Here is a 20,417-nt window from a genome sequence, read left to right as displayed (position 1 = left end):
GCCCATAATGAAAGGAATCCCCCTGTTGTTTCCGTTGTTACTGTTCCACCACTTGTCAACGTTCGAAGCTTCCCTCGACTGACTCGACACAGTGGAGTAATTTGCACCACATCGGACGGCTCGGCAGGGCATGAGTCGCACCAAGAAGCGCATCCACGGAGAACCTGGGAATATAGCGTGGCGTATCTTGGGCTTTAGTGTCTCTTGGCAGGCAAAAAGCATTGTCCAAGTCTGGGGCGAAGGAACACAAGCACCACATCTCGATATTAAAAATGTAAGCACCAGAGAACTTTTGCGCACATTTCCTTTGACACGTAGTAGCACAGATCATTGTTTGCCTCTCTCTTTCTCTTACCATTCATATTTTTTCTACACTCAGAAAAAGCGGGAGAACACGAGAAGAGAGAAGAAAAGAGAAGTTTTTCTTTGCCCATTTTTGAACATCGGAGGTTTTCCGGCGATTCTCGTACGTAAGATAGGCTATTCAACGAACCATCCTGTAGAAGCTACACACTGCGTTGTTCCTAAAAACAAAAAAAAGAAAAAAGAGAGAATAGAAGGAAAAGCAAAAGAGAACCCCTCTGAATTGCTTCCTAAGTATTAATTCCACTTACGTTCAGTGAAAACTAGCCGGAGAGCTCGTGGGTACAGCGGACCGGCCTGAAACACTACGAGTCAGCCTCTATTCCTTTCTTGCTTCCCCCGAGGATACAGCCAGCCTCAAAGAATTAGAAACACGACTTACCGGCGTCTTACGATCTGGCCATTCCGGATCCAGCAACCATGAGAGTCTGCTGACCAGGACAAAGAGCGCCACTCGGGCCTCGAGGAGCGCGAACTTCTCCCCTAAGCAGGCGCGGCTCCCACCGTGGAAAGAAACGAATTCCGCACGGGCTCTCCTCTGACGGTAACACTGCGAAATCTCTGTGCTACTCTGACCCCACCGCTCCGGCCGGAACTCGTCCGCTGTCGGTCCCCAGACTGCAGGGTCACGGTTGGTGGAGTAGCAGTTGTATCCGACGTATGTGCCCTTGGGTATGTAGATCTGATTTCCCAAAACGAGGTCTTGTGACGTCCTGCGATTGATGAGTTGCGATATTGGAGGCAGAAGGCGGAGGCTTTCGTAAATGACGGATGTCAAATAGGGAAGCTCGCTGAAAGCAACCTTCGAGGCGTCGTACGTATTGCATGTGTCGATTTCCTGCCTCAGTCGGGATTGAACATACTATGACATCAGCTACGTCCAGTCTAGAGGGCTTGACACGCTTACCGGATACTTCGCAAGCAAGTACAGCATCGAAATCAGGAGCAGTTGCGGGTTCTCTTGTCCGGCGACAAAAAGCACGTTCAGGTTGTCCCGGAATTGCTTCTCTGTGAGTACCCCACGATCTCTCGCAGCGATTAAACGTGCCCCTAAGTTTCCAGGTTGGGGTGCTTCCTGGCCATGCCGTACGCAATTCTCCAATGCGGCTGAGAACTGTTCCACCACGTTTCGGGCTCTCACGCGGCACGGAATCAACTTACCGAATCTGTCCAGGACGGGAAAGTTCATGAATATGGGTTTGAATATCTCCTTCTTTACAGATAATTGTAGCTGATGAAGCGATGGTTCGGTTCCTTTGGTAGGTTTCTGTACCTTTCGGGTCAGTGGTGAATAAGCTGGACTCATTAAACAAGGTGACCGACGTGTTTTGCTTGCAAGAGTACTTGCGAAACATTGGCGATGGTAAACTGTTGCAGGAGGTCCTGAACAAGTACACCCCGGTTGCCGACTGTATTCTGGAAGGTGGAAAGCGAAGAGCACAGCTCTTTTGCATTTGCAGCCACGAGACCTGTGTCAAAGTGTCCCTGAAGACCCGGCGTGATAATATCTCGATAGAGTCGCCAAGTTGTGCCTCGGGAAGAAATCACGTTGTCACCTTTCGGCACAACTGTCAGCAATAGAGCAATCGGGTGAGGGACGGGAATAGACCTAAGAACTCAGCAAGTACGCTGTGTGGGATCTTCTTTTGGTTCCCGCTTTTCTGATACATGTCTTCGTTTCTAAATATTTCGTTGAGATAGCTTGACCGTTGTACGAGCAAGTTCCATTGCCCTGCAAAGAATATCTTAATAGCTCCATGGGTTTGCAGAGGCTTCTGAATATACTTCCTGTAGATATCCTCTTGGTCGATATCGCGAAACAAGGAAAGCAAAGTCACCCAGAAGGGGACAGCCGGAATACTCCGGGGGTAACGAGGAGGTACAATCTTCGAGAGGATACAAACTATTAAAAGCAAGATCCCTGACCCGAGGGCTTTCCCGATAATGATACAGAGAGCGTGCATGATCATTCTGTGGGGTGTTGGGTGTTCAGATTGGAAAGAGCACGGAGCGCTGGTGTCGTTTAGAGCGTCAAATCTTGAAGTAGAATCAACGGGTGACCGCATTGGCCCCAGTGGACCTCGTAAGGATTTACATCTTGTGGGAATCATGAATAACAGCCTCATGCTAACTGGCTACCAAAGGACGAAGCTGCCGAATTCCGCCCAAGTGTAGCCCCAGTGAAGTCACAGTGGGCTCTGTCTGACTCCCGTGTAAGTTCTATTCGTATTGTGCATGAGGAAGCTAAGTAAATAACATGGACCCACTGGCTGGGCCCTCAAGGGTCCGGTCTCAGATCCATGTTCGCTCTAAATCCTGCCACGGGAATAACAGACCGTGCTGTTCGCTAGCAGCCTTGCAAGTTGCGTAATAATACGAGCATCAGCTAGACAATAATGGGTGGATCTGGCTCTGGCATGATTCAAGCATCTCCTTTTGGCAGTCGCTGTCAAAAAAACAACTTAAGAGTTAATGGTTTGCTATTGTACCAGCTTCACCCAGATTTGCTCGCTTTTTACCTCACATTCTTGTGAAGACTTCTGTATATTTTCCAGTCAGCATGGCGAGAACGAGCGTCATGCAGAGAGCAGCTGCAATGCCCTCAATCCATGAAAGGGCGCTGGGAGTGTATGTACGAACTCCTGACGGTGGTCTCATCCGTTGCGTGGGACTGCATTCGCAATGGATCCAATATACCTGGTCAGCAATCCGATCGACAGTTATAGCTACACGCCCAAGTCTGGATCATTGCCTTAAGGTTTGCCTACCTGGCAATGATGACGACTTTGGATTGCAGGAAGTCGACATCTACGAAAGACAAAGAGCGAATACGGAGAGTATCGTCGGTTTCATGCTCAAACCTGCTCTACCGGGTTGGACGATTGGCACAATGTCGATAGATCAGCTCTTTGCAGAACTTATATTAGACCGTATCGATATCACTGCGACCACTCTTCCAGCAGTAACCGAGCCTTCGGTAGACTTAACAATTGAACAGATCGTCAATCTGTTCGACAAAGAGCTCCGGTATTGCGTGCAGAATGATCAATGGGAAGCTCAGGGTCGAAGTTACTTTGCAGAAAAAGTGCGTTTTTTTGTACGTCATAGTTCCACATTGCAACTGTGCCTTCCGGCGTTTCCATGCAAGTCATCGAATCTTGACAAGGTCATCGGTGTCCTCCCAGACAGGGGCGAGGAAATTGCATTGCGCCGACTGCATGCATTTGCACATCAAGTCGAACAAATATATCCACCTGGAGCTAAAATCTTAATCATCAGTGATGGTCACGTCTTTAGCGACTGCAGTAAGTTGTCAATCTTTCATGCCCCTGTGATATCTTACAACTAACAACTACGACAGTCGGCGTTGACGATGAGACAGTAGATAAATATGGTGAACATCTCAAAGTGCTCAATCAAGCCATCTCTCTAGCCATGGGTGAAGAAAATGAGCGAGTTCAGTTTCAATCCCTTGTTGACTTGTTCAATCTGAGATCGGTCTCACCTCTGACTTCCCCGATTGCTGTCGGAATGCTGGATCTCCCCGAACTGCAACATTACCTCGCCACAAATCTCGACAACATCGCTGAATTGTGTCGTCGAATTCTAGTAGCCGGCTGTCAGCCTTCTGAAGAGAGTCTTCGTACACAAATCAAATCCGGGGACGAGTCTACTTTAGCTTTGTATCGTGGGTTTTCGCGATTCATGCTCCAGGATTTAGATCGACATCCACTCACACAGTCGCAGTCGCGCTCTCAACGAAAGAAGCTTGCAGCTAAAGTCTCCTTCGAGATGATCTTGCGAAATCAAGCATATTCCAATCTGATTGAGCTGATATTCCCGGATTGTCTACGCCTGTCAATCCATGCCCACAATAACTCCGGCCCTAAGTTCGGGGTCAGACTATTTGACACTGCGACGGTACGCGCCATTGGCCAACTAGATTCAATCGGTAGTGGTGGTATCAAAACTGATGAAGGTGTTGTGACTGCATCGCATCTTCTTCATATACCAACGCCGTGGCACAATTGTGTCGTTGAAATTGCCGGCGATCCCAAGCTCTACATCGTCAAATACGGTGTTGTCAAGGAGGGTTCATTCATTCCAAAGTACAGCTCTGACCTCATCAGGGGGGATCTTGCAAAGGGTGAAGGTGCTTTTGTATCGTTGAGAAGACCCGTGGATTCAGTCAGCACAACGTAGGGTCTATTTGACTAGTTGTTGATGCCTGTCATTTTACTCTCCTTCGAGCCTTGTTATGTATGTACTTTTTGGACATCATGAGCTCACCTGCTCGTACACACTTGAGGATTTCCTTACCATATCAGAACTGCTCAATGTTTGGACACCTATTGTATATCGAGTTAAGACGAGCCCGTTGCTGATGATATCATGAGGAGTAGTTTCCTTCTATAGGGCCATACCAATGTTTACATAGTAGGCCGTCCTCTTGTATGCCGTCTATCTTTAGCAAACGAGGAAGATGTACAGAGACGTGAGCTTCTAGACTTCAGTCATCCCTACAGGGAGCTAGCCGTTGCAAGCAGTTGCTTAGGTGACTGCTTGGCTGTCGTTATTGGTTTGTCCTGTGATAACATTCCCAATCATCAGTACGTTCCTTGACATTCGCATGCCCACAGCCTGATCAATCTGTATGACCTTTGCACTAGGGTTTAGCAAATGAGTTGTGAGAAAGAAGCCGAGACCCATCATGCCAGAGTTGAAGTTGTGCTGGACCTGAATGGTGGGCCATCGACATTAGCTTCAAAGCCTTGATGAATATCTCACCACCTTGAAGCATCATCAGTAGCCGAAGAAGTTACGATAGTGATCGGTCGGCACATTCAGGATAACATCATAACCAATAGTAGTACCCAGCCCAAGTTGGTGGGGCCACCGAAACATAGTTAGAATTGAACAAAGTTTAGGAAATAATCATTGTGAATTGTTGTATTATGTTCTTATAGCTTACTTTGCTGGTAGACGTGGGCAGTGAAAGAAAACCACCTGCACGGTCATATCATCCCGTATACGGCGGGAGAACGGAGAACCAAGAGCGAGACGGCCTGCTATGAGCTCGTGGTGGTTCCCCCCAAGGGAATTGCGCACTAGGTGCACGGCAACGTTATCATCTTGGATTGTCGTTCTCCCCTCCTCGAATTCCCAATCCACCCCGTTCCCAAGATCACCGAAGTCGACAGATTTATACTCTGGTTTCGGTGAGCTGGTTGGATGCCCATGGATTTGAGTATCCAGCCATTTACCCACTAGATCCACAGCCTGCTGATTGGAGAGTGTATCCCACATGCCGTCCGTAGCCAGGATGACAAACGAAGGTTTACTCGGGTCAATCTTCGTCGTGGTCACAACAGGCTCGGCAGTTAGATATGGTGGGGTGCGAACGTCATACCTTGGCGTTAGCGGTGATGGGCCCCCAAACCTTTCCTTCAGGTCCTGCTGGAGGTCCAAAGCCCACTTCCATCGACTATCACCAAAAGCTCGTGAGACCATCATCCCTAGTATCCGTCCATCTTTAGCTATGTTTTCTTCGCCTGGGTGCTCCTGATTAATCCGCGCAACCTCATCTTCGTTGCTGCCAGTCTGGTCGACTGACAATGGAATTGCCTCCCATTTGCCATCTGGCAATTGCTGTCCCAAAACCGCTCTGGAATCTCCAGTACACGCCACGTGTAATGAATTTGTAACCGAATCATACATAGAGAGTAAAGCGCATGAACCAGCGTAGGCAGGAGCCAGTTTCTTCAGCTTGTCCTGTAGCGGCTCGCTACTCTGGACAGTCTGCAAGGCTGTCTTTATAATCGAGTCATCCAGGTCCACAAACGCCTTCGTGATCGCGTGGTGAAGCACCTCATCAGGTATGGATTCTTCATCGGAGGATGCTGACTTAACTTGACTCAAGCCATGTCGCACAAACGGCAACAATTGATCCTTCAGGAGCTCTGCTGTTTGCCAGCCCGCATGTCCGTCGAAGACCGCCCAGGCCATCCACTGAGTGCCATTATTCAACGGGGACGGGAAAACACCATGGGTGAACCGGTCCTCGCACAGGCTATTGGACGCCAGTTGTGTGCCGTCGTATCTGTTCACTCCAGCAACACTCTTGACTGGAAATGAATATGAATCTTGAGATATGATACGCGTCACTTCGTTCTTGGAAGGACCCGGCTCGGCCACTAAGTGCCCGGCTGGAGAAGCCTCGAGACGAGGCACATCGTCGTCTTGAGTGGCCGTCAGCCACCACAGACCTGGTGTACTAACCAAGCCGGTAACTGCAAAGGACCTCCATGTCTTGTTGATAGTTGGGGATGTGTGCTTCCTTGAGTAGAAGTTCCTGGCCTGCGTCTGTGAGAGAGAATTGTGGGTCACGCGACCTAGTAGACGCGTGCCACGCACGCGTAAGGACAGCATAGTCGACTAGGGGAGGGAAAGGCTCAGGTAATGATCTCAGATCGCGTTGCACCATGAACATATCCCTTGTTGAGGTTCTACGAGAATGCTTATATCAGTCAATCTCCAAGTAAGGGGGTGATCAGTAAGCAAGTGTACAAATGATGCCTTCCTTTCATTGTATGCTTTTTCCATCTTCATACATAGTACACTAGTCCGTATATGGCTAGCGTGAGCTGCTGCCCCAGTCACGGGGCGACCGGAATTGCCTCCTTTGGTTGGCTGCCAAATAGAGTAACCCGCTCATCAATCCATAACAGATTCATCACAACAGGTTGGTACAACACAACTTGATAATAGTATACGCTCTCCAAAAGACCTGAGAAATTGAATAATATCCATCAAATATGTATGTTCATTCAATAGTGGTATAGCTCGCAAGTTCTCATCTTGAGTTCAGATCATGAAGGATCTTCTGAAACTATATATCTTTTCGTTGCCTCATATCCCACACGAGTGCTTCTGATGTCTACAGATTTGATCATCACCTAAATGTCAATTAAATGGGAGAGACCGTATATATGTTGCTATATCAGATATTTAGACTGTAGAGACTGAGAAATATATATATACATATATAAAAAAGTGTACTTTGGCCAATAGATCGAGTTGAAATCCTTTGCATAGTACACTCTAGACTCAAGAGGCCCGCAGAACCAGTTCACTATATCTTGCAAGCGGTACTTGGTCCAACGTACAGCATGTCAGCTGCACTGTATACCATATCATTAGGCAATGGGCATGTCTAAGGTCTAAGATGAACTGATCTAGTTATGTTTCAGTATTGAAGTATTAATCGATGTGCCGAGCATATATACTCTGCATCGACAGGTGTTTGCCCCTGAAAGAGTCATCGTAGTTTGCTCCCTCTCCTTTCTCCTTTTATTATACTCTTTTTTGTCCTCATAGACGTGGCTTTTGGACTTTTCCAGTTGGAAACATGAAATATCTATATGACATATACATAAGCTGTGAAGTGAGTCTGCCATAAAATTAAGGTGTGCTGTTTTGGCTGACGTCTGTCGTAAGTCTCACTATATACACGGATGTCTATGTCCAAATTACCGGAATATACGTCGATCTAATGGAAATGTAGGGCTTATATCCACCTAAGCTCTTTTCCCCGCACTGCCCCGCAATGAATGGAAAAGCGAATATCCACCAGCAGAGTGAACAGAAAGACGTCTCTGATAACATCCATACTCTCACCAACCCTCTAGCAACCTTAGAATCGATTTGGTATTCCTGATTCTGCAGCCACCTCCCCATATCAAGTCATGTCCAAGCGAATAATCGTAACCGGCGGCTCCGGCAAAGCAGGCCAATATATCATCGCCCATCTTCTCGCCCAGGGATACTCCATCCTGAACCTGGACTTACACCCGCTGCCACCACCACTCAAGGCACAGGTCCACACTCTGAAGGTAGACCTCACGGACAATGGCCAAGTCCATGGCGCCCTCCTTTCGCATTTCCGCCTCACCGAACCCTTTCGCGAACCCCACCAGCAAATCCCCGACGCCGTCATCCACCTCGCAGGATACGCGCGTAACATGATCGTCCCTGATACAGAGACATACCGAGGCAATGTACTATCATTCTACAACGTGATCGAAGCTGCTTGTCGGCTGGGCGTGAAGAAGATCGTTCTAGCAAGCTCCATAACCGTGTACGGCGTTTCGTTCGCCGAGGGAGATGTTGATTATCCGTCGTTGCCTGTGGATGAGGATGTAGATGCAAACCCAATGGATGTATATGCCTTGTCTAAGGTCTGTGGGGAGCGCACGGCACGGAGCTTTGCGCGACGGTTTGAAAATGACATCTACGTGATGCGATTAGGAGCAGTGGTTGCACCTGATGAATTCCAGGAAAAGTTCCAAGGATATGTGGAGAGACCTGAGGAGTATAAGGCGCATGGCTGGGCATATACAGATGCAAGAGATATTGGACTTATGTTTGAAAGATGCTTGGTGACGGATGGGCTAGGGTTTCAGATTTTCAATGCAGTCAATGATGAGATTACTAATTTCGCCGAGTCGACTACAGCGTTCTTGGAGAAGATGTGTCCGAACGCACCGATTACGAGGGAGATGGAAGCTAGGGAGGCTCCGGTCACTAATAGAAAGATGAAGCGGATGTTGCGCTTCGAGCAGACATATCGCTGGCAGGACTTCTATGTAACAGCCGGCAACCGATAAGGTACTACGTTGAAAATAGGTAGATATCATGTAGAGTAACCTGAAGTGAATCTCTACCATTCCCGAATATAACTGAGTAGGCGATTTGCGAATAACTTCCAGGCTCTTGTTGGTCATCCAGTGTCTACTCCTTCAGACTCACCAAAGCCTTTGAATCTAGCAGAGGAAAGCTCCGATCGCTTAAAAAACGCCGGTGACTATAGTTGAATGCATATTATTGGGGTTTAAATGTAGCTCAGTCTCTTTGATTTCTAAGCAGAAGGAACTTTCAAGATTGCCGGAAGGATCATGCTGCCCGTTTTGATTTATAATAAAGCTAGCTATCGTGTCAGATTCCCGATATCTTTGGTGTACATATATAGTAGAAACTCCAAAGACCCAGAGCACATCCTACAATCACAGTGAAATTAACCAGACATTAACCAAGTATGTCTCCTATTCGAGTCGGTTTAATCGGATTGCACAGCGCTTCGGCAGAGAAATACGAGGGCACCTCGTGGACTGCCAACGCCCACTTGCCCTTCCTCACCAAGTCCCCCAATTTCGAGATTGTTGCGCTGCTAAATAGCTCTGTGGATTCTGCACAAACAGCAATCCAGAAATATGGCCTGCCGGACAAGACTAAGGCCTACGGTGATCCGCAAGGTTCGCTCGAAAACCACATAAAGCGGGAAAATACTTACGATAAGATTAGATCTTGCCAACGACCCCAACGTCGACCTTGTCGTCTGCAGTGTACGTGTTGACCGACACTTCCTGACTGTGCGCCCTAGCCTTATCGCCGGCAAAGCAGTTTACGTGGAATGGCCACTGGACCGGAATCTCGAGGTGGCGCAAGAGATGGCTACTCTAGCGGCTAAGCATAATGCGCGCACGATCGTAGGCATCCAGGGCGCCTTTTCACCGATCATTCACAAGATGCGATCTGTTATCGAAAGTGACCAGATTGGACGTGTCCTCTCTAGTACGATCACCGGATCGTTTGGCAATAACGTTGACGCAGAGAGCAAGAACGTACGGTACTTCCTCGATCGTGAAGTTGGAGGAAATACAATGACTATTCATGTTGGCCACAGCTTGGAGTTCATTGCTGCCGGCGAGTAGCCTCAAAGATATATATGCTTCGGCTTGATACTAATACGTTTTACAGTCCTCGGGGAATTCAAGACTCTCAGGAGCTTTTCGTCAATCAGCCGACCCACGATAGATATTAAGGACTATAGCGTTGGAGAGGCCGGCAAGATCGTCGAAACGAGTGCTCGCAATACTGTTCCGGATCAGGTCCTCGTTTATGGCACGGTTGAGCCTTCCAATGCCGCGGTAACTATCAAATTCCATGCCGGAAAGGAGTTCCCGGGCCAGCCCCGACTGGACTGGCGTATTCAAGGCGAAAAGGGCTGGCTGCGATTGGCCTCCCCGCATGTGTCTTTGAATGTCGGCGGCCCGGGAATCAAATTGGAGATTGCCAGAAATGAGACAAAAGAGGTAGAGGAGCTACTGCCGGAGACAGATGAGTGGGATGAGCTACCAGTTTTTGCGCAGAATATTGCCCGTCTCTACGAGGCCTATCGCAAGAATGAGTGGTATCCTACTTTTGACTGGGCGTTGAAGCGACATGAGGCGATCGATGGCATATGGAAGGAGTTTGATGCTGACAACCATTAGCTCAGGCAGGATTCCAGGCAGAGTGGATGGCATAATTTGTAATGTCTGTGCCAGCACAACCATACTACTATGAGTTCAGTAAAGAGGATTATAGGAGGTAGTTATCACGAATCAAGTGTGGTGATATTATCGCGTCAAAAGTGACCTACAACAGAATTGAGATAGAGTCTGGACCGTTGGAGTCAACCCCAAATCCCCATAGTTGCGGGAGAAATAAAATTACAAATCGTAGTTCTTCTCTTAGTGATTCTTAATCATGACACCGTTAAAAATACAGTGGCCTTTTGAAAATTACGGGGATCTGCGGGTTATTTCTTGGAAGGAGTCTGACACCATTGACTCCCGCGATGATGTGACGCCGCGACCCGAAATGCCTGCCAAAATGCAACACCAACAATCCTATCGCAGAATGGCTGCCGATGGCGTGCATGTAGTCTATAATTAGTGCTCCTATTGAGGGGTATCCCAGGATTCGGGCCCCGCGATGATGAGCGCAATTAAGCTCCAACTCGCGCAACATCACCTCGGCTACGATATTTAAACGCGCAGTTGGAGACACACTCCCTACTAATCAGCTAGTAGAGAATCTCATATCAGAATGGCTGCTGTTGAAGTACCTGTCGTGCCGGATAGGGCTATCCCATTACTAAGTGGCCATGCACAAAGTCATGCGCCGGTCGGTGTCTCGGCAGATATCAAAGGACCGGCCACGTCTACTATCATAGAGAAAACAGAGGAGGTTTCTCCCCAAGGAAGGCCTGCCTTCGAGATAGAGGAACATCCGATCGATGAAGTTCGAAATATTAAAGTTGGTGTCATCGGTGCTGGCATAGCTGGTATTACTGCTGGGATTCTCTTGCCAGCTAAGGTACCAGGTCTTGACCTCCGGATTTTCGATAAGAATGCGGATGTGGTAGGTGTTCCTAAGAACTGCCCTTGCCTAGCAAGATGTGGGAGATCATTGACTAGTATCAGGGCGGTACATGGTACGAAAACACATATCCTGGTGTCCGATGCGATGTCCCAGCGCATGTATATCAATCCGGATTTGCACCGAACACGCAGTGGACGGAGGAGTTCGCACAGGGGCACGAAATTCGGGAGTACTGGCAAGGGCTTGCCCGCAAGTATCAGGTTTACAAATATATACGGCTGCAACACCAGGTGGAAGAAGCCGTATGGATCCCTGAAACAGGAAAATGGCGTGTCACCGTTCAGGATGTCGGCATCGGAAGGGTGCGAACGCTTCTATAGAACCCTCACCAAAGGAATGATACTGACTAGAACTAGGTATATGTCGAACATCTTGACGTCCTGATTAATGCGATCGGCCACTTCAATGATTGGAAACTACCAAACTATCCCGACATCGATCAATACACGGGTACCATTTTCCATTCCTCACATTGGAATCATGAGGCCGACTTGGAAGGAAAGAGAATTGCTCTTATTGGCAATGGGGCATCCGGCCTCCAAGTTCTGCCTTCAATCCAGCCGATTGCACAGCATGTCGATCACTACGCGCGTAACCGCACCTGGGTCGCAGACTCCTTTGGCACGACTGGTGTGCGCCGACTCGAGCCAAACCTGTTCTCTCCCGAACAGCTTGAATCGTTCAAAGACCCAGAAACATATATCAAATATCGCAAGAGTGTGGAAGAAGGATACTTCTCACGCTTTGGTGCTATCTTCAAAGACTCACCGGAGAACCGCGCCCAACGAGACACGTGGACACAATTAATGCTTCAGCGTATCGCTGAGAAACCGGAGTTAGCAGATAAAATTCTACCGGAGTTTCCGCCAAACTGTCGGCGAGCTACACCAGGGCCTGGCTATCTTGAAGCCCTGACAAAAGATAACGTGAGCTACATTCAGACGCCGATCGAACGCTTCACAAGCACAGGCATCGTGACAGCAGATGGCGTTGAAAGGTCTGTTGATGTCGTGATTTGCGCTACCGGAGCCAATGTTGACCACGCACCTCCGTTCCCGATCATTGCAAATGGAATCGATCTACAGAAAGCTTGGAAGCATGATGGCTTGTGGGGATTCCCCTATAATTATCTTGGTATCGCAACACCAGGCTTTCCAAATCTTCTTTGGATTGGCGGTCCTCATGCCACAGGTCATAGCGGAAGCGTCCCGAATAGCATGGAGAACCTGGTCACTTATATCGCCAAGCTTTTGCGAAAGATCCGTAGCCAGGATATCAAGTCGATGGCTCCATCTAAACAAGCCACCGATGACTTTGTCGAGTACTCTGATACATTCTACCCTCGCACCGTATGGACGGGCAACGATGACTCCACCCCTGGACAGAAGAATTGCCGGTCTTGGTATAATGGTGGCCGTCCTGGTGGACGTATCCATGGCCTATTCCCTGGAAGCGCTGCCACAGTAAACTATATCCGACGGGAGCCACGATGGGAGGATTGGGAGTACGCATATGTCAACCCTAGCGGTAATCGATTTGCGTATTTTGGCAATGGGTGGACCAAGCGAGAACGGTCTCAGGGCGCAGATTTGGTGCCGCATGTGAGGCGGCCTGATACAATAGATCTTCGCACGTATATGGAGGGGTGGTGGGATGTTTGATTGTTCACTATGTGTTAGCCCTAGATGTTTGACTCTTGCCTTAGAACCAGGTTATAGCAGCCTGCTATATGAAATTATCTTCTACCATGTGAAGCTTTTTCTTTTTCATTCCCTCTCGACCTTAGCACCCTCCGGTGAAAACAACTCCTTAGCCGCTGATGGTTTGTTATTGCGCTGAGGCATTCTTGCCGATTAAGTCACGCCATAACATCATCCTGACGGACATGTCTAAACACCTCTGGGGGTAAATTGGAATCAAGGTATCTCATTATGGCGTGCGCCACCAAGGTAACCGCAATGGCATCAATCATGCTTCCGTCATGACCACTCTGGACCATTGCCACAAAGGCCAGTAACGCACCTGTCTCCCACTGTGAACTATCGACTCACACCTTTTACAACTACAGAAAACCCTTGATTCAGAAGATTACCAGAATGGTGCACTGGTATTCCCTAACCCGAGAAATACGCCTCATGATCCTGAAGTTACTTTTACGGCAGAAGCATGGGTTGGCTTCTTACGCCACAGTCTGCAAGGAATGGCAGACTGTTATAGAGAAGAGAATATTCCGTCGACTGAAGCTGCGAGCATCCTGTCTAGATGACTTCGAGCGTATGGTTCGTCGGCAACGGAGTCTCGTGAAACATATCTGGCTTAACATAGAGCTTCGTACATACACCTGTCGAAGCTGCCAAGACCTAGAGTCATGTTCATGGGCATCAAGCAACAACCGTATCATCCGACAGGCGATCTCAAAACTCTTTTCCATATTAAACAGCTGGGATCTAGTTGGTGATGGTTTGTCACTGGAACTCAGCGCACAGTCTCCCAGTGACTCAGAACACTGGTTTAAGACCAGTTATTTTGGCGTCGATTGCGAGGATCGAAAAGGCATTGTCGGGAGTAGGGCTCATGGGCAGAAAGTCACAGCCACATTTCACGACCCCAAGCACGGATGGGTTGACGGTCGGCAGCTGGCCGTCCCTGATGGACACGCTTTGTTGCGGCTCTTCGAGATAATTGATTTGAGATTCGAAAAGGATCTTCCTGAGGTCCACGCAGTCACGAAGCTCGTACTACGTCGACAATGCCGTCGTCAATTTGTACCCAGAACTTTATGGCTTCTGTTGGACAAGCTTCCTCAATTGAAACACTTAGTATACGAGCCATGGCGAGTGTTGGATAGGACAGTGCAGAAATTGCATTATGATATAGGTATCCGAGTTTGTTGCTTCCCATTTGATGGAGTAAGGCTAATCTTTATGTTATAGACTACGGAACCATGATTGAGGCGCACTTACCGAAAGGCCTCAAGAGAATATCACTATTTGAAGATTTCAATGAGGACCATGTCACACTAGTCGAACAAACGACGTGCCTGCAGCCAGATTACGTCCGGCAAGCACAACCTGCAGTTGGTGCTGCCTTGGCATACAGGAGCCTCGACGTGGAGCAGCTTTACGTTTCATATATGGTCGACGCTCAACACTTCTTTCAAGCCCGCCAACCATTATGGACTTGGGCCAATCTCGAGACACTGGTGCTGACTTCACCACTATTAACTCCTGCAACATATTACAAGAACATTTCCAACTTGTTAGAGGGTGCTGCAGAAGCTGCGCTCAACATGCCAAGGCTACAGACTATGGCACTATGGAACGGTGGCAGGAGAAAAGCGTGCGGATTCATCTTTCGTAAGGGGCCCAACAATCCATCCATTACCGTGCGGAGTACCTGGGATATGAAACTTCAGCATCGGACAATTCATATCTGGAAGCGGGTAGCCTCCCCGAACGAACTTCGGATTGAAAAGGAAATGTTACGTAGTGATATTATCAAGTCTCATGGCGACGCTATCTGTCACTTGGGCTTGCCCCATGGAGTGATAGACCCAGTATCCTTACGGCAGATACACCAGGAGGGAATAAGTCCAGGTATACCGTGAGGTAACCGCTCTGTCCCTACATTTATGTAGTTTTAATCTGGGATAATTGAGAGGTAGACAATCTGAACTATCTTGGTTCTCTCGGTACCACAACTCTCCAGGAAGCCCTGGCTTACTGTATCTGGTATTGTATTATTTGTTAACCATTTGGGTGAATCATGAACTGGAATGGAGCAACTCGCTCTTGCTATTCTCTCATTTGAACTGAACGCCCCTGCAGCACCAGCAGCAGTCGGGTAAATGGGAGTGTCGCCAAGCTGTCACATTGTGTATCTGTACTTAGCATTCATAGTCTATTTTCATAAATTTACGTGTGCTTTTCTAACGCGTACTTTGGGGTCTCCTCTCCTGCGTGCCACACGTACTTAGCCCCTGGGTGAGACTGGGGCAGTCGTGTCTGTCCCTTCTCTCCATACACATTCTCGCGGAATGTGCCTCCCTTGACGGCATACTCTGTGTGGAAGATCCCTCGCCTCTGCAACTCCGGAATCAAATACGTTATGATATCGTCAAAAGTCTCAGGGATTGAGGCATAGCTCAGATTGAACCCATCCACATCGCCGACTTCAACCCACCGCTCCAACTCATCCGCGACAGTCTTCGCACTTCCAATAACCTTTGCCCCATTGCCCCCCATGATCAGGTATTCTGAGATTGTCTTCTTGTCCCATTTTTTGCCCTCCGTCCCCGGCACCGTGCTTGCCCAATGATTCACCATACTACGGATCGCAGGCTGCTCCACGAACCGAAAGTCCTGATCGTCCTCATATTTGGACAAGTCGTACCCTGACCATCCACCGAACAAAGCCAGAGCGCCCTCCGGATCTCCATACTGAGCCAGCTCAGCGAATTTCGCATGAGCCGCCTCGTCAGTCTCGGCCACAATAGCCAGAATACCCGCCACAACCTTGATGGAAGCGGGATCGCGACCCTGCGCCTGTGCCTGCTGTCGAACATTATCAACGGACGGTCGCACTAGCTCCGGGGTTTGACCGTGTAAGAAAATCGCTTCGGCGTGCTTCGCCGCGAAGGCCTTGCCTGCGGTGGAGGTACCGGCCTGTAGCAGGAAAGGCGTGCGCTGCGGACTCGGCTCACACAGATGTGGCCCTGGGACGGTGAAGTATTTCCCTTCGTGGTTGATCTGCCTGACGGCTCTGGGATCAGCATACCCAGTCACTCCATCCTTGACATTAACAGCATCGTCCCGCCAGGAGCCCTCCCAGAGTTTGTATGTGACATCGAGGTATTCATCTGCAATGCGATAGCGCTCGTCGTGCTCGACCTGCGTGTTGAGGCCAAAATTACGCGCCGCGGAATCCAGGTACGACGTCACAATATTCCATCCCACGCGACCGTTGGTCAAATGGTCAACGGTTGAGAATCGTCGCGCGAGCGCATACGGTGCATCGTATGTCGTCGATGCCGTGACGCCGAACCCGATCGACTCGGTCGCGGCCGCCATCGCGGGAACACTGTACAGTGGGTCATTAATGGGAAATTGTGCGCCCGCAGGATGGTCGGATCCAGGTTGGCTGGACCCTTGTAGACATCGTATCCCCCTAACACGTCGGCGAAGAAGATCGCGTGGAACTTTGCGGCCTCGAGCTTTTGCGCCAGAGATACCCAATGCTGCAGCGACTTGTAGGCGCCGCCTTGGTCCTTCGGGTAGCGATGGAGACCTGGGTTCAGGTGGGAGGGTGATTGCATCGCAAATGCATTTAGGATGAGTTGCTTCTTGGGCTGATCGATTGAGCCCATAGTGGTGGTCTGTGTAGCGTTTCTGTGTTTTGGATACAAGGTGGTATATGGGAAATGGTTGAATCGCCTGAGTTGGTGCAGTCCCCTCCTGATATCCAGGCATCGGGGAATATATAGGAGTCCTGGAGAGCGGTCCTGGTCGGTAACCTAGCCTGTGATCACATTAATGTGTAAATCTAATTGCAAAAAAGCTCATTGTTCCATCAGCTCAGCTTCAGATTTCTCTCGTATCCCACAGGGCGAACCCAAGTTAATTGGCTTAGGGTTCCGACACAACCCCAGCACGATTGCCGACTGCAACGATAGGGCCCCATCGACGAATTCTCATGTGGTACAAATTCTCTACAAAGTTCAGTGAGAGTCTCCGATTTGGAGTAATATTCGCATCGGAAGCTGGTACTCCAACGGGATCTCGATCTTCCATCATCCACGCCGAGACTGTCGCAATCGGCGATCCGAGGCACGTCTTCGCCGCCGCTTATTCGTCCCCCATCACGCAAGGAGCAAAGGATGCCTGGTCGTGACAATGGTCCTTCAAGGGACTTTTGCTCGATGAGGGGTAAATATAATACCTCCAAGCGGGGTGCCTGTGGATTTGGTGTTTGGACGTGGATGTCGCGCCCACATGCTCGGAATCTGATTATCTAGCGTTTTGACAATGGCTAGATGAAATTCGACTTGCGCTGGGGATCAGCCGGAGCATATATGCCAATTGTAGTTTATATTCCAATAGAATCTTACGTGAGAGCGCGTTCGGAGTGATGTCGATAAGTAGACATGAAGCGCTGAGATTTCTTCCATCTCATTCTATCGTAAGGCATCTAGTGAACAGATTCCCGGCTTCTAACATAGTAATCAAACATAACCATATGTACTATCCGGCAAGGTCAACAACAATACGCTTCCCTGAAGCGGTCCCTTGTCGAAGAAGCTCTAATGACGCATTCACATTACCCAACCCGCCTTCCGTGCGAATAATCTCCGGTAGCTGAAGGGCACCGGAATGTAATAAATCTTCTAGCCAGGAGACCATCCGCTCTCCTACCTGTGGTGACGTATGGAACAACTTAATCGGGACAGTATGGTAAATAATATTGGGGCTTCGGTCTTTGGGGAGGCCGGTGAGGCCCAGAAGATGAGCGTGCGATCCGTCTTCGTGGACGGCATCATCGAGCGTTTGTTGCAGTAGCGTTGCGGTGTCTTTACCGACGATGTCAATGGCATATCGCAGCTTTCCCTTTGTTAATCCTCTGATGATGTCGATGGCGCGCTGGGTATCGTGTCGGTCCACCAGGGCATCGGCCCCTAGATCAACTAGTCTCGCACCGTGACGGGCAATATCTGCCACGCAGACTACCTTCAATCCAGCAAGCTTCGCAAGTTGTAACGTGATGTATCCAGTAGTAGTAGAGGCTGGATGGGTTAGTCTAAATGGCCCCGTCTCAAAGGTAATGGGACTCTCACCTCCCCAAATCGCGATCCAGTCACCGGGTTTGACTTGTTCAATCTCGGAGAGACCGGAATAACACTCCTCTCTGATATCCACCGGGATAGTATCAGCGTCTAATCGGCGAACTGCCTCTGTGAGGTCCGGTCCCGGGCATGTCGATGCGTGAGAGAAGTCCAATCCAAGTGAGACGCCCAAGGCGAGGGCAGATGCAACGAAGGCAACCCCTAAGGAAGCAGAAGCATGGATACTTTGGGTGGGTGGAATGCGCGCAGCATTGAAATGAGTCGCGATCGCATATTCCTGAAAAGCCGCTTTTCGGATATCGCGATAATCGGTGGACGGGACAAGAACTATGTCACCCTCTTGTACTCGTGAAGACTTATCTGCTTTAACGACAACCCCGGCTAAATCTCGCCCATTAACCCATGGCAGACTTGGAATACCGAAATTGAAAGCTCTAAGGTTGTGGCCATCAGCTGTGGTCTGCAGTAAATTGGATAGGAATGCTTACGGGCCCTTCCAGTCGATCGGGTTCAAACCAATCGCCACGATCTAAGCGTAATCAGTACCTGCATGTCCAGCTGTGGAAAAACTGATTGGAGTACCTTGACCAGGATCTCGTCCTTGTTCGATATTGATGGAATGGCATGATCGGTCACCAGCGTGTACTGTTCACGCGCAGCTTTCAATAACAAGGCACGCTGAGTGGCCTGCCCTAGCTGTGGTATGATTGCCTCCTGTACATTAGGATTGGCGAAGGTAGGTTCCGAGCGTTGTTCCGGATAAATCTCTTGATATGAAATAGTTTGCTGCTTCTCGCTCAGTGTAACGAGCGGCGCGTATGCAGATACGGCGGTCATATTCAATAGAAGGAACGTTTTAGAGTACGTATCAAGTCTGCTGGACGTGTAATCTGTCACCTGCAGTCACATATATAGAGGTAGGCCGGTTATCGGCACCACTCGAGCAGCGTCTAGTCAGAGATAGAGGAGCTGATCCCAGCACCGGACTCGCCACGCGAGCCGTAATGGATCCATCCTTCCAAGTTTACAGTAGAGGCACGCCCTACGTATTTTTGAAACTTGCCTTGGTCTTTGTTGACCTCGTTGGGGGATTTCTAATATTTGGGCATTGCGAATCGCGGGGTTGATATGACGTGATGGATGGTTATCAAGAGGAATGTTGCGAGATAATTCTGGCTGCCACCCCTTGCAGTTTGCTAAATAGATATTTTTCAAGTAGTAGTTGTAAAGCTTTGTTGCAGATTGGCTATTCATCAATATCTAGCTACTCTACTTCTACTATATATGAATGTATTTGGATCGGAGTCATCTCCGGGTACGGTTACAATGCTACGAAGCCTCGCATATAATACAGTACTATCGCAATAGTCTTGCATTCGGTGATCACATTAAGCCAATAAAAGTATCCGATGATGTGATCTAGGGCAGTAAATGAGGAACAATCACGACCAGGCCGTTAATAATACAAGCCTCAAGACAATTACAAAATTCCACGGGGTATGATCGCCCCCGTTTGATCTTTAATCATTAGATCATAATGCATATAGAAAGATTGGCCTAAACTGAGTAAAATAAAGTAGAGGGTCCTTACGGTCCCTTTGTGGAGTAATAATGATGCCTGGGGATATCGTTGGTTTATCCTAAGTGCAGCCCCGTTAGGCTTCAAGTTAACTACAAATGCAATAGTTGGCTGTCTAACGTTTATTCAGCTCCCTCGCTGAATCCCACATGATGACCAATGCCGCCGGCCTCCGAGGGCTGTGATGTGTCTGATGTGTCTGATGTATCGATACTATCGACCACTCAGCATTCCAGGAACTGCACACATAACCCCTGACCAGAATGACGTGCCAGGAAATCATGGAGGGTGAATTACCTATCAGTACCGGCCCTGCCGACTCTGAATGATATCCGTTAACATGCTGGAAGCCTTGCCCTTGCTTTGATGTCC

The 20,417-nt window shown here is 48.9% G+C and overlaps 9 protein-coding genes across 9 annotated transcripts; 5 read left to right on the top strand and 4 right to left on the bottom strand.

The window, feature by feature from the left end:
- Positions 1-600: 600 nt before the first annotated feature.
- On the bottom strand, positions 601-2,327 carry xanG (cytochrome P450 monooxygenase xanG; the record flags this gene model as incomplete). Its single annotated transcript, XM_022529744.1, has 5 exons — positions 601-660; positions 746-1,225; positions 1,271-1,630; positions 1,687-1,919; positions 1,973-2,327. 5 exons carry the CDS (start codon positions 2,325-2,327, stop codon positions 601-603), a joined length of 1,488 nt encoding a protein of 495 aa, XP_022391230.1.
- A 596-nt stretch (positions 2,328-2,923) lies between these two features.
- Positions 2,924-4,566, top strand: ABOM_002613 (isocyanide synthase family protein; the record flags this gene model as incomplete). The annotated part of the gene is made up of 2 exons (XM_022529743.1): positions 2,924-3,668; positions 3,725-4,566. 2 exons carry the CDS (start codon positions 2,924-2,926, stop codon positions 4,564-4,566), a joined length of 1,587 nt encoding a protein of 528 aa, XP_022391229.1.
- Positions 4,567-5,331: 765 nt separating this feature from the next.
- On the bottom strand, positions 5,332-6,792 carry ABOM_002612 (PP2C family serine/threonine-protein phosphatase; the record flags this gene model as incomplete). Its single annotated transcript, XM_022529742.1, has 1 exon — positions 5,332-6,792. One exon carries the CDS (start codon positions 6,790-6,792, stop codon positions 5,332-5,334), a length of 1,461 nt encoding a protein of 486 aa, XP_022391236.1.
- A 1,316-nt stretch (positions 6,793-8,108) lies between these two features.
- Positions 8,109-9,029, top strand: ABOM_002611 (NAD-dependent epimerase/dehydratase family protein; the record flags this gene model as incomplete). The annotated part of the gene is made up of 1 exon (XM_022529741.1): positions 8,109-9,029. The coding sequence occupies one exon, from the start codon at positions 8,109-8,111 to the stop codon at positions 9,027-9,029; it is 921 nt and encodes a 306-aa protein (XP_022391235.1).
- Positions 9,030-9,457: 428 nt separating this feature from the next.
- ABOM_002610 (uncharacterized protein) lies at positions 9,458-10,694 on the top strand (the record flags this gene model as incomplete). Its single annotated transcript, XM_022529740.1, has 3 exons — positions 9,458-9,674; positions 9,724-10,129; positions 10,205-10,694. The coding sequence occupies 3 exons, from the start codon at positions 9,458-9,460 to the stop codon at positions 10,692-10,694; spliced, it is 1,113 nt and encodes a 370-aa protein (XP_022391234.1).
- Positions 10,695-11,292: 598 nt separating this feature from the next.
- On the top strand, positions 11,293-13,289 carry ABOM_002609 (flavin-containing monooxygenase; the record flags this gene model as incomplete). The annotated part of the gene is made up of 3 exons (XM_022529739.1): positions 11,293-11,607; positions 11,670-11,930; positions 11,985-13,289. The coding sequence occupies 3 exons, from the start codon at positions 11,293-11,295 to the stop codon at positions 13,287-13,289; spliced, it is 1,881 nt and encodes a 626-aa protein (XP_022391167.1).
- Positions 13,290-13,724: 435 nt separating this feature from the next.
- On the top strand, positions 13,725-15,235 carry ABOM_002608 (uncharacterized protein; the record flags this gene model as incomplete). Its single annotated transcript, XM_022529738.1, has 2 exons — positions 13,725-14,505; positions 14,562-15,235. The coding sequence occupies 2 exons, from the start codon at positions 13,725-13,727 to the stop codon at positions 15,233-15,235; spliced, it is 1,455 nt and encodes a 484-aa protein (XP_022391168.1).
- Positions 15,236-15,542: 307 nt separating this feature from the next.
- Positions 15,543-16,993, bottom strand: ABOM_002607 (LLM class flavin-dependent oxidoreductase; the record flags this gene model as incomplete). The annotated part of the gene is made up of 2 exons (XM_022529737.1): positions 15,543-16,707; positions 16,800-16,993. The coding sequence occupies 2 exons, from the start codon at positions 16,991-16,993 to the stop codon at positions 15,543-15,545; spliced, it is 1,359 nt and encodes a 452-aa protein (XP_022391159.1).
- Positions 16,994-17,867: 874 nt separating this feature from the next.
- Positions 17,868-19,303, bottom strand: ABOM_002606 (zinc-binding alcohol dehydrogenase family protein; the record flags this gene model as incomplete). The annotated part of the gene is made up of 4 exons (XM_022529736.1): positions 17,868-18,406; positions 18,458-18,900; positions 18,955-18,995; positions 19,049-19,303. The coding sequence occupies 4 exons, from the start codon at positions 19,301-19,303 to the stop codon at positions 17,868-17,870; spliced, it is 1,278 nt and encodes a 425-aa protein (XP_022391160.1).
- Between the last annotated feature and the right edge of the window lie 1,114 nt (positions 19,304-20,417).

Source organism: Aspergillus bombycis (assembly GCF_001792695.1).
Source record: "Aspergillus bombycis strain NRRL26010 chromosome Unknown contig00023, whole genome shotgun sequence".
NCBI lineage: Eukaryota > Fungi > Ascomycota > Eurotiomycetes > Eurotiales > Aspergillaceae > Aspergillus > Aspergillus bombycis.
Note: the sequence above shows the minus strand (reverse complement) of the source record. Positions and strands in the feature narration are given on the sequence as shown.